This window comes from Theobroma cacao, chromosome 3, assembly GCF_000208745.1.
Source record: "Theobroma cacao cultivar B97-61/B2 chromosome 3, Criollo_cocoa_genome_V2, whole genome shotgun sequence".
Taxonomy (NCBI): domain Eukaryota; kingdom Viridiplantae; phylum Streptophyta; class Magnoliopsida; order Malvales; family Malvaceae; genus Theobroma; species Theobroma cacao.
This window is the reverse complement of record NC_030852.1, coordinates 1120857-1133461: the sequence shown is the minus strand read 5'-3', so window position 1 is coordinate 1133461 and position 12605 is coordinate 1120857. Positions and strand designations below refer to the sequence as shown.

Below are 12605 nucleotides of genomic sequence, written 5' to 3'. Positions count from 1 at the left end.
ATGCTCAACAATACCATTTTGTTCATGTGTGTATGGACAGGCAATGCGATGAACGATACCGATTTGTTGAAAATACTTATTTAATTTATAATATTCAACCCCCCAATTTGAATGAAAAGCTTTAATTTTAATATTGAATTTCCATTCCACAAAGTTATGAAAATTAAGAAAAATGGAATAGACCTCACTTTTATTCTTTAAAAAATACACCCAAATGTATCTAGTGAAATCATTAATAAATAAAATGACATATCTATGTCTTAAACTTGACAGCATTGGAGTCAGGCCCCAAACATTGGAATGAATAACATCAAATGGAGCTTGACTCCTATGATCAACAGAAGCCAAAGCAAACAAGCTAATTTACCTAACAAACATGAAGAACAAGGAGACACTAGTGAAGATTTCAAACAAGGCAAATTAAAATCTCTAACTACTTGAGAAACTGTGCGAAGGTGAGGATGGCAAAGTCGAGCATGTTAATTTGTAAGAGACAACCGTTCACTAACCAAGGCTTCCTTCTTTATTTGCAAAGAACGAAAAACATAAATTCCATCTTCACTCGGTCCATGCAATAAAACCTTCCTAGTGTCCTGATCCTTAATAAGAAAAGTGTTGGGCAAGGATTCAAAGAAACAAGAATTGTCATTAGCAAATTTTTGAATAGATAAGAGATTCTTGGTAATTTGTGGGACATTTAAAATACTTCAAGGTTTGAGATTGCCATGGGAATAAGTAAGAAATGCAGTGCCAGTATAAAAAATATGCAAACCTTGGCCATTACCCACATGAAGTTGATCACCACCTTTGTAGTCATTGGCAATTGTGAGATCAAAGAGATCTAGAGTAGTATGATAATTTACCGTAGCGTCTGCAAACCAAGGTGTAATAAACTAGCATGGGTGTAATATGCAGATGGATGGGGTGAATAAGGAATAAATGAAGAAAATGGAGACAAGCCATAAAAGACATGATTAGCTCGTGGATTAGAAAACTATCGTGGAGCATAACGCTTTCTGCATTTATCTACCATGTGATTCTTGAGTCCACAAATCTCACAAGGGCTCTATGGGCGACGTGAATAGGAGATAGAGGATTTTTGGATTGGAAGATAATGGCATAGAAGTGTAGGAAGGAGAGGGGTAGAATTGTTGGAAGAGGTAGTAGATTTGAGAATAATGTTAGCAATTGGTTGTTCATGAGTGCCTTTAAGAAGAATTTCGTGAGCAACTAATTAACCATGCAACTCATGAAAAGGGACAGGATTAGGCCGAAGATTAAGGGCAGTAAATAATGGCATTAAATTCAGCAGAGGTCATTGTTTACCCAGCAACACTTAATTTATCAGTAAATATTTGGCCCATTGTAGATATTTAGAGATAGAAAAATAATTTTTCTTGAATTCCTGAAGTTCAATGTGAAGCTGAAATTGAAAAATTTTAGAAAAATCCCAAAAGCATTGGCAATAGGGTGCCAAACAGTGAAACAAGAAGATAACCCAATCAGATAGAGAGAGATTTCTTCAATTAAAGAAGATAACAGCTAAGAAAGAAACATATAGTCTTTTGAAACCAAGATTGATATTCGGGATTGGTAATTTGTTCTTGGGGTAGGGTGGGAGAAAGAATAATCTTGGCTGGTTCAAGAGAGGTTCCATCAATAAGGCCATTAAGATTTTAATAGTTTAAGAGAAGCAAAAGTTGTGTTTTCCAAGCTAGGTAGTTTTTGGTAGTGAGTTTTACAGAAAAGGTGTGATGAGCAGTTGTAGGAGTAAAAAGGGGAGAAGTGGAGGTTTGAGGAATAATACTCATGGTGATAAAGGTCTGACACCATGTGGAGATTTTGATTTGTAATTGTTAAGTTTTATTGATTGACAAGAGTATATATATATACAATAATGTAAAACTAATTGATAAAACTAAGTATCTAGATAAAGCTAATATGATAGGAATAGAAATTAAATTACAATAATAGATAATGTCTAGTATTATCCTTAACAAGAAGAACTAAACACAAGAAAGAAAGAAAATGTAAAAAACATTTAAAGAATAAATGAGTTTGCACGTAAAAAAAAATTGTGGTGTATGTATAATACATCATAATATAATTTAACGACAATGACATATTGTTGTTGTAGGTTTAAAGGTAAAACAACCCAAAGCTTGGTTTAGTGAACACGATGTTCGGATAAATACTTATGAACTACAAGATCAAAAGGAAATGAAAAACTTCACAATGCAAGGTATGTTCTACTTCATGACTTGAACTACAAGGAATGAATTGGGTTTCTAATAATAAAGAAATTCTTTCTACTTTAGAAGGTTTTTTTCGTGTGTGTCTATGTGTAATTAAACTTACTTGACTAACCATAAAAAAAGCTTTAAGTTTAATTTTACAAAAAAATAAATTCTGTGTTTGATTGGTGAAAAATTCAAAAAAAGAAGTTTCAAATAAAAAGGAAATCACATATAATAGTAATATATGAGTGAATTTTTGCCTCAGCTTATGGAAGAGTTTTTCTACTACAAAAGTACAAGTGTTTAATTCTCAAAATTTTAAAATTTTTAGCTTATGCGAGAAGTCTATTTGACCTTTTAGACAAAGTTGCCGATCATATTATTTTCAAAAAGTGCTAATGAGTAGTAAAAAGTATTTAATAAGACTTCTTTATATTCTCACTTTATTTTTCATAATTTATAAATTTATAGGAAGAATTATATTTTTTTATATTCATCTTTTTCGTTTGGTTCAATTTTTTCTCTTAAATTAATTCATTTTATTATTTTTAATTATAAAATTATTTATTTATTTTATAATNTTTATTTATAACATGCATTCTAAAATTTATAATTTTGTTTAATACAATTGAACCTTTTATTTTTTATTTATAAAAATAAATTAGAATATTATTAAATAGTTTTTTACACTCTATAGTACTTCTGCATTAAGTTTACCTAAAGCTATTTAATTTCTCTTCACAGTACTTTTTAAAACAATTCTACTCAAACCGCACTTTTTATACAAGCTCTAAGTAGGAATGCTCTAAGATATGTTTTTCATAATTATAATTAATTTTGCTCTAAGTGTTGTTTTCTCAATCAAACATCTTAACATTAAAATTTTAACTTGAAGATCTCATATTCAAATCCTCGGACGACAAGAGATCTTAGGTATAACAAAATGTTTTCTTAATCAGAAATTGGAATCTCAAATTTATATTTTTTTCATTTTTCCTTGGCTTAATCTCAAATTGCTCAGACTTGATATTCTTTACATTGGCCTGTCTAAGTCAGAGAATGGGTTGAATTGTGCAGTTGCAGGGCAATTACTTGGGTTGGGGTCAAATCTCTTAAAATTCTTTGGTATGTTACTTGATCACTTTTGTTTATTCCCTTTATATATTTTTCAACTCTTGTTTTGGCAGCCATTTCTTCTATTATAGTAATTGGTTAAAACTTATATTTATTTATGTAGGAATCAAGCAAATATATGATTTAAAGCTGGCCCATGTCTATGCCCATGAGCTTCTGCTTTTGATGTCTAAGACAATAGCTACGTTTGAGATGGAACAATGTTATCAAGGATTAGTGATTCCAGCAATTATCAACGCTGCTCAACGGGGGATGATGGAGTTTATTGTTGAAATCATCAAACATAATCTAGATTTATTGATTATTAGTGACGTGGACGATAGAAGCATATTCCACATTGCAATTGCACATAGACAAGAAAAAGTTTTTAGCCTCATATATGGGCTTGATACTATAAAGTATATTTTTCTTTCTTTCACTGATGTGAACAACAATAATATGTTACATTTGGTAGGGAAACTATCACCCCAATCTCAGCTTAAGCTTCAACAAATCTCAGGAGCAGCTCTGCAAATGCAAAGAGAACTACAATGGTTCAAGGTCAGCATCTCTCTCTTTTTTATCAAAGGCATATGAAAGTTTCATTGATAGTGAAACTTCACAAAAAATTACCCTTTTATCTTTCAATTTTTCCACATTTAACACATAGCTCAACGACCAATAAGATATCACTTTTTTTTAACATACTCAACACATCAATAACATAGGCATTTGTTGAACATTTTGAATGAAATATGGAAAATTGAGAGAATACACAAAAGGTGAAGAAGAACAAGGAAGAAATTAGTCGAGAGGAAAGAGAGAGAAGAATTCTTTTCCACCAAAACAGGGCATCAAGGTTGCATTTCATTTAGCTTAGAAATAACAAATATATAGATGGTTTGATGAAAGAGAAAAATAAATGAAATAACAAACCATATAAAGCCATCTAGCATTCTAAGGATTGAGGTGTGCTAGGATCGGTGTAAGATTCCCTAGCACAAGAACTCAAAACAACTACCCAAACGGTATAGTTTTAACAAGAAAAAAAAAGTATATTCCAATCCTCAACAAACATAGAGGTAAACAATAAAACACAATAAAAAAGACTAAATGTTATAGTGACTACATATGAAACGACAAGAGCAAGAACACTAAACAGTAGCTTCCTAAGACCTTCTTCTTCCTTTCAAATTTCTTAGTTTCTTGCAAAATCACCATTAAAGCTTTCACTGTAACAGCTTGGTTGCAAGGCAAAGACCATAATTATTCAACGCACCTCCTTGGTGTTTGAACTACAAATCCTCAATTCAATTCTTAAAAACATGAATTGATCCTTACTCAAGCCTTTTGTGAAAATATTTGCAAGTTGAATACTGGTATTTCAATGCTAAACATTGTAGATGCCCAATTCTTGTTAACTATTACTTTTAAAGAACTGTTTACAGGAAAATTACATCAGGGATGTTCCAAACGCAGAAGTGCCCCAAGGTGTTCCAAGCGTGGAAGCGCGGAAACACCCAAGGGTATTCCAAGCGTGGAAGTGCCTAAGGGTGTTCCAAGCGTGGAAGCACCTAAGGGTGTTCTAAGCATGGAAACACACAAGGGTGTTCCAAGCGCGGAAGCGCCCAAGGGTGTTCCAAGCATGAAAACTCCAAGGGGTGTTCCAGGTGCAAAATCACTCTAAGAGCAAGTATGGAACAACTGTTTGTACGATGAGGTAAAAGCAAAGAACAAGTGGCAGGGTTCATGAGTTACCTTCACATTTGGGATGTTCTAGAGAGTTTGGCTTGGTGGCTCAGATATGAAGATAATTAAGAGGAATTCCTTTTAACCTTTCCTTGAAGTACATGTGCTTCACCATTTTTTCTTCCTTACTCCTTAAAAATACACGTGGCTCACTATCAAGTGTTGCTATTCCATTACTCAAAACTTACGCCAACTACTCAACTACATTGTCATTCTTTTAATATCCCATAAAACATTCTTCCATCTACTCTTCCATGATAAGCACGTTCTCTCATGATTAAACATGTTCTCTTAACTACTCATAAGAAAGTGCTCCTATTAAGTATAAATAGAAAGTTGAGAGGTAAGGAGAAAGGATTAGATACCTAGCAAAGATTACTCTGAAAAGTCTCTCTAGATTCCTCCAAGCATTCTATCTCTTAAGCCTTTCCCAATCGCCATTGTCTATTGGCTCTTCCACCTTTTCTCATCCTTCACCACCTGCCACCCAAAGCACTTATGCTTCAAGGACTGCTTCATTCTTCCTCTCTGTCGCCTCTAACGAATCCTGATTCCCTCATTGCAACACATCATCTCTCTCTCTAACTAAAAGAACCCTCTACAAACATCAACTTCTTCATCTTTTATACCTTCTCGAATAGCATAGACCTTCACCTTGATATGTTTTGTTTTGCCATATTGGATTGGATTCTTGGCAATTGACATAGTAGATTTGTTATCAATATACAACAAAATACCTTTCTTAAAGCTATAACCCAAATCATAGAAGACTTTCCTCGACCAAATCACATGATTTAAAGCTGTTGCAACTGCTGTATATTCTGCTTTAGCTGATGACTGAGCTTCCACCTCCTAATTTTTTGAATTCCAATTGAATAGCACTTCCCAAGGAGAAACAATACCTTGTAGTACTTTTGGATTCATCAGTACTTCCAGGCCAGTCACTGTCACAAAAGCCTACCAGTTCATTACTAGACTTTTTCTTAAACTTCAAACCATAGTCAAATGTTTCCTTAATATACCTCAATACTCTTTTTGTTGCTGAGTAATGAGTCTGAGAAGGTTACTGCATAAACCTGGATAATAGGCTTGTTGAATACATAATATCAAGTCTAGATGTTGTCAAATAAAGTAAGCTTCTTATAATACTTTTGTAAACAAAATTTACTGCACTTGGGGAACCATCACCCTTAGATAACTTGCAATTTGTAGGTAAAGGAGTATCAACAAGCTTACACTCTTCCATTTGAAACCTTTTTAACAATTCTTTAACATATTTACTCTGATGTATACAGATAAAATCAAGAGTTTGTAGAAATTACAATCTAAGGAAATAACTCATCTCTCCTAAGTCAGACATCTGAAATTCACTCATCAGTTTAGCTTTAAATTCCTTCAACAATGACTCACTCAAACTAGTGATGAGCGAGTTATCCACATATAGAGAAATAATAAGCCTGTGAGATTCTACAAAGTTACATATAGTGTGTGCACATTTGCACTTCTTTGGAACCTTGAGATGTCAAGTAGGTGTCAATCCTCCCATATCAGGCTCTAGGGGCCTATTTCAAGCCATATAAGGCCTTCACCAACTTACAAACTTTACCTTCAGTTCCAAGAAAAATGAAGCCCTTTGGTTGCTGCATATAGATATCCTTTGTAAGAAATCCATTCAAAAATGCAGACTTAACATCTAAATGCCAAATTTTCAATCCTTCCTTAGCAGCCAGAGCAGTGAGTAACCTTATGGTGTCATGCCTTGCCACTAGTGCAAAAGTCTCCTAATAGTCCACCCCTTATATCTATGCATAACTATTAACCTTGCCTTGAATCTGTTGATTGTGCCATTTGCATTTAGTTTGACCTTGTAAATCCATTTGACGCCAATGATGTGTTAATCCAACAGGTTTATATACTAAAATCCATGTACCATTGTTCAAAATCATTTGTATTTCTTTATCCATTACTTTCAACCATCTATCATCCTTAGCAGCTTCAGAATAGATGGTTGGCTCACACACTGCCACATTACACCTGAGTACACCTGACATAAATGTCTTGTAATAATCCAATGCTTCTCATTGCATGACTCATGTCACTTTCTGGATCATCTTCATTGACAGTTTCTTCATTAACCAGTCTTATATTTTCACAGTGTTCAATAGTCAGCTTCTCCCAATTCCACCTAACGTTCATATCAAACTTAACAGCTCTACTAATGATGATCTTCTTAGAGTCAACACTATACATTTTGTATTCCTTTGACTTTTCACTATAGCCAACATGGATACCTATCTGGCTCTTTTCATCTAGTTTTGTTCTTTTTTCATTAGGGATTGTGACATAACCAACACAACCAAATATTCTCAAGTGAGACACAGATGGTTTATGACTAAACCACCATTCATAAGAAGTTTTGTCTACAAGTGCCCTTGTCAGATTCAGGTTCAACAAATAGTTTGTTGTATTTATAGCTTCCACCCAAAATGACTTAAGTAATCCTTTTTGAGATAGTAGACACTTAGTTATCTTCATGAGAGTTTTGTTCTTTCTCTCATATACTCCATTTTGCTGTGGATTATATGTCACAGTCAGCTGATGACTTATGCCAAGTTGAGATAAAATCTTTCAAATTCTATAGAAGTGAACTCCTTACCATTATCACTTTTGAGAATTTTGATACGTGACCTTGCTTGATTCTCCATTAGATTTTTGAACTTAAGAAAGTTCTTCAGAGCTTCAGACTTAACCTTTAAGAAAAAAAACTACTAATACCTTAATGCATCATCAATAAAGATGAGATAATAACTGTTCCCTTCAAGTGACATAGTTTTCATTGGGCTTCCCAAGTTAGTATGGATCAACTATAGTTTTTCTGTAGCTTTCCATCTCTTTTCTTTGGGAAATGAAAGGTTGCTTTACTTGCTTAAGTGACATATCCTACAGACAAGGTCAAGCTTCTCAATCTTAGACAAACCTTCAACAATATCTTGTAAATTCATTCTTTACAGCGACTCATAATTGACATGTCTCATTCGTTTATGCCACATTTCAGAATCAGTAACAGTACTGTAAAAGGCTTCATGCTCAGTGGTACTCCAGTCAATAGAATAACACTTGTACTTCATCTCCATAGTTAAGACTTTATCTCCATTTAGATCAAATATGGTACAATATATGTTCTTGAATAGGAGAGCATAATGACTCTGAGTGAGCTAACAGGAGTTTTTGATTAGCTTTTGGTACAAAGTACACATCAGAGATGTATTTGTTGCCTATTTGAGTTTCAACTACAACAGTCCCTATCCCAAGGATTTTCAAAAAAGTACCATCACCAATCTCAACTCTTGATTTGTAACTCCTGTTGAGTGTGGTGAATTTGCTTTCATCACTTGTCAAATGATTAGCAAGCACTATCAATCAACCATTCCTGTCTTTGGATTGGTTTTCCAATTTCTCTAACCATAAACAAAACTTCATCAATAGCTTCAACTTCTTCATCAATAGTTGCTTCTCATCAGAAGCTGCAACCTTATTCTTACATAACTTTTCCACATGGCCAAGCTGATTTCATGACCTGCATTTCACATGAGGTCTATACCAGTAAAATTTTACAGAATGAGTATTCTTTTTACAATGAGTATAAGGAGGATCCTTGGTTTTTTGCTTCCCTAACTTATCACCACCAATTTTCTTCCTTTTATCCTTTTTTTTTCCAGAAATAGTTTTTCTAGTACTATTACTTCTAACTTTCAAGTTCTTAGTTTTAGCCACTAAGGCACTATTAACCAAGTTTTTTTTTCCTAAAGGCCCTTCTCTGTTATAATCCTTCTAGTGCATTCACTAGCTCTTTCAAGGTGAGTTGTGCAATATCTTTTGAGTCTTCCAATGAAGAAATTTTGGACTTAGGAAGGCTAACCAATATTTTGTTCACTAATCTTTTCTCAAGTATTACCTCTCTAACAGTCTAAGTTGACTAACAAGTCTCATTAATTTTTTAAAAAGTCCCTAATTATTTCATCATCTTTTGTTCTCAAAATTTCAAATTGTCTAGATAGATTTAAAGTTCATATCTGGCTAGTACATTCACTCCTGTAAAACTTATCCTTCAGGTGATCACAAACCTCTTTAAGATTTTCTAAATGCATGATCCTAGCAAAAATTACATTAGAGACAGCAAATTGCAAGCAAGACAGAGCTTTATACCTCTTAGCAATGTCTTCTTCATGTTGCTTGAGTTGAGCTATGGTGGGGTTGGCATGCCTCGGTATTAGCTCAGTCCTAGTTTCCACTGTATCTCAAAGATTGAAGGCCTTAATTTAGGACTTTATCTTCATCGCTCAAAAAGCATAGCTATCTTTGTTGAACATTGGAGGAGTAGATGTGCTACAACTAGTTGTTGCCATGAAAGAAAAATAAGAACACACTACAAGATGAATAATGATCCAAGGATAAATGAAAAAACAAAAACAAAACAGTCCCTCAAGGTCCCTTAAGGTGCTCTGATACCATGTTGAACATTTTGAATGAAATCTAGAAAACTAAAAGAATACACAGAAAGTGAAAAAGAATAGGGAAAAAATTAGTCAAGTGGAAGGAGAGAGAAAAATTATTTTCCACCAAAATGGGCAATCAAGGTTGAATTTCATTTAGCTTAGAAAAAACAAATATATGGATGGTTTGATGAAAGAGAAAAATAAATGTAACAACAAACTAGATAAAACCATCTAGCATTCTAAGGATTGAGGTGTGCAGGGATCTGTGTAAGATTCCCTAGCACATGGACTCACAACAACTACCCAAACGATGTAGTGTTAACAAGAAAAAATATATATTTCAATTCCCAACAAACATAGAGGTAAACAGTAAAACACAGTGAAAAAGACTAAATGGTAAAGTGACTAAATATGAAACGGCAAGAGCAAGAACACTAAACGGCAGCTTCACAAGACCTTAGTCTTCTTTTCAAATTTCTTAGCTTCTTGCAAAATCACCGTTAAAGATTTCACTGTAACAACTTGGTTGTAGGGCAAAGACCATAATTATTAAAAAACATTTCACATAACTTGAAAAACTTGTTCCCATGCGATTTCTTTGTATAAAACATATATACATACACTTATGCCTACTTCAATTGATAAAACCACATCAAAACATTTCCTAGGCACAATTTCTTCAAACACCATTTTCATGCATTTCTAAAAGACCATTTAAATGTAAGTCCATTTACTTTTTAAGCCACCACCACAATTCAAGGCCACCTAACCAAACTCCTCTGGTTATCTACTCTTGAAGCTACAATGATGCCTATAACAAAAAGGTTCATGATTAAAATTCTAACACATGCTTTCAATTATAGAGTTTCAACTAGAACTATATGCATAACTTAGATCTAGGTTTTGCTCCAACATTGTCTACACAATTTCATACCCAATTCAAATCTTAAGGTTGATTTTTTTTTTAAACCTTACCATGGTAAGCTCCTTCAATCTAGCTTCCAATCTTGATATGTGAAGCTAGGGTTGGAGGTGGGTGAGAGAGAGAATGAAAAAGTTGAAAGAAAAGTGAAAGAGAGAGAATGAAAATAGAAGAGATAGGTCTTAATCGGTTGTTTCCCTCTTTTTATTTTTGCTTGCCACTTTAGAAGTATTGATATCTCTGATGTAAGTATCGATACTTCCCATGCAAAATGCCTTTCTAGGGCATTTTGACCCTTAAGTATCAATACCTCCTTTGTAGCTATCAATACTTATCATGCAAGATGCTTCCGAAGGCATTTAGGAACTCAAGTGTCAATACCTCTCTTGTAGGTATCGATACTTTTCATAAAAAATGCCCCCCAAGGTATTTTGGACAACAAGTATCAATACCCTCTTTCAAGGTATCAATACTTCATAGTTTGCCATATTTCACTCCAATTCTCTATCATTCAGTTTCATAGTCATTTTCTTTCTCTCAAACAACTTAAGATTTCTATAACTATGGTTTCTAAGGTGATTTTGAGACATGTGGCTCAAGATCCAATAATGCCTTTATGTCAGATTATCAATTCACCTTTATGTAAAATTTCGAAGTTCTATAAGAACCTCATTTATCTCCCACTCTTTTTTTTATAAACACATACTCATTTCTCGCTCCTCATATCAACCATAACGTTGGACTACACACAAATGCCCAATTCAATTTACATCCCATTTGTTCGAGTAAAAACATGGACTGCTCCAAGAAATGAGCAATTGTGTTTGGCATGCACATTTTGCACTCCCACCATTTCCTAATCTCTCACCATAAGTTCCAAATTCATTTACAATTTAAGAGAATGTGATTACTTTCATTTATACATACCTTACACCTTGGGCTCATCTTCTGCTCCTCCGACATTTGCATCCCTCTATATGCTAGAAAGCTTTTTGTTGGGATTCATTCCAAGTAGGCTAACCAGAAGAAAACATTAGACCTTTGGTGGTAAAGGTCACTTCCATATTCGATGAAGTATCCCATTCTCCTCTTGCAGTGTCACTCCCCATAATTTGGATGACATTTTCCTCTCTGAAAAACAGCCCCTCTTATCCCATTTCCATACCAACTTATCACCTCTCTTAGTGCCAAGAAAACATAATCAAGGTTCTTTAATAATCTACCCAACTCCAACTCCAAATCAAACGAACTCCTTCTAAACTCAATCTTTTAAAGCATTCCATCACCTTTGCCTTCTTTTTAGTCACAATATTAAAAAGCCAAGAAAAGTTCTCCCTAAGAGGATCATCAAGCCACACATCATACCAAAACAATATGCTTTCACCATCTCCCAAAACCCATCTACACCCTTCAGTCCCAATAAAGCTAGGAACGGCCCCGTCCTCATTTTGAAGTCTCATAATATCTTTTAGCTTAGTATTTTTCATTTACTATTCAAGTCAAAAAATAAATATTTGCAAGATAAAATTCTTCGACTTTCTTTTAGCTTAATCGTGAAAATATTTATTCACTTTCAGTTTTCCAAAAATTTGATTTATGAAGAAAAAAATGTTAGAGCTCAATAACATTGAACAAAAGCTTTAGTCAAGTAAAGCACATAGAAAATTTTCTTTCCCAAAAAGAATTTTTCTTTGAATATGAATTGGGCTTGCATTGAAACTGAAATAAATAATCTTTAAAGTAAATTTTTGGCTAAAGAAATGTACAAAAATATTAAGCAAACCATACACAAAAGTCATTTCACAAGTCTATATTTAAGTTGTTTCTTTTATCTTTAGCTCACTTCCTCGCCCAATCCGCTACAAATTCTAATTATAAGGGTCAGTTCCTCGTGGAAAAACAAATCTTAGTATTATTTGTTCTGGATCAATAACTAAATTTAATTCCTCTTGCTTCATTTTGTATTAAAACTAGTGCATGATTCTTTTGTAACTAAAGTTTCCTTTGGTTGATGTTTTTGTTTTTTACTTTTGACTTTTTTTTTTGCAAAAAAAAGTAAAATAATAAAAAAAATAATAATATAACAAA

General features: G+C 33.6%; 1 protein-coding gene across 1 annotated transcript in view; it reads left to right on the top strand.

Moving 5' to 3' along the window:
* Nucleotides 1-12605, top strand: part of LOC18507097 — a 64445-nt gene that overhangs the window by 50151 nt on the left and 1689 nt on the right. Inside the window, exons 2-4 of the mRNA XM_018116735.1 lie at nucleotides 2138-2242; nucleotides 3315-3362; nucleotides 3475-3911. Coding sequence (XP_017972224.1) covers nucleotides 2221-2242; nucleotides 3315-3362; nucleotides 3475-3911 — 507 coding nt within the window. The 5' untranslated portion in view covers nucleotides 2138-2220. The remainder of the gene's footprint in view (nucleotides 1-2137; nucleotides 2243-3314; nucleotides 3363-3474; nucleotides 3912-12605) is intronic.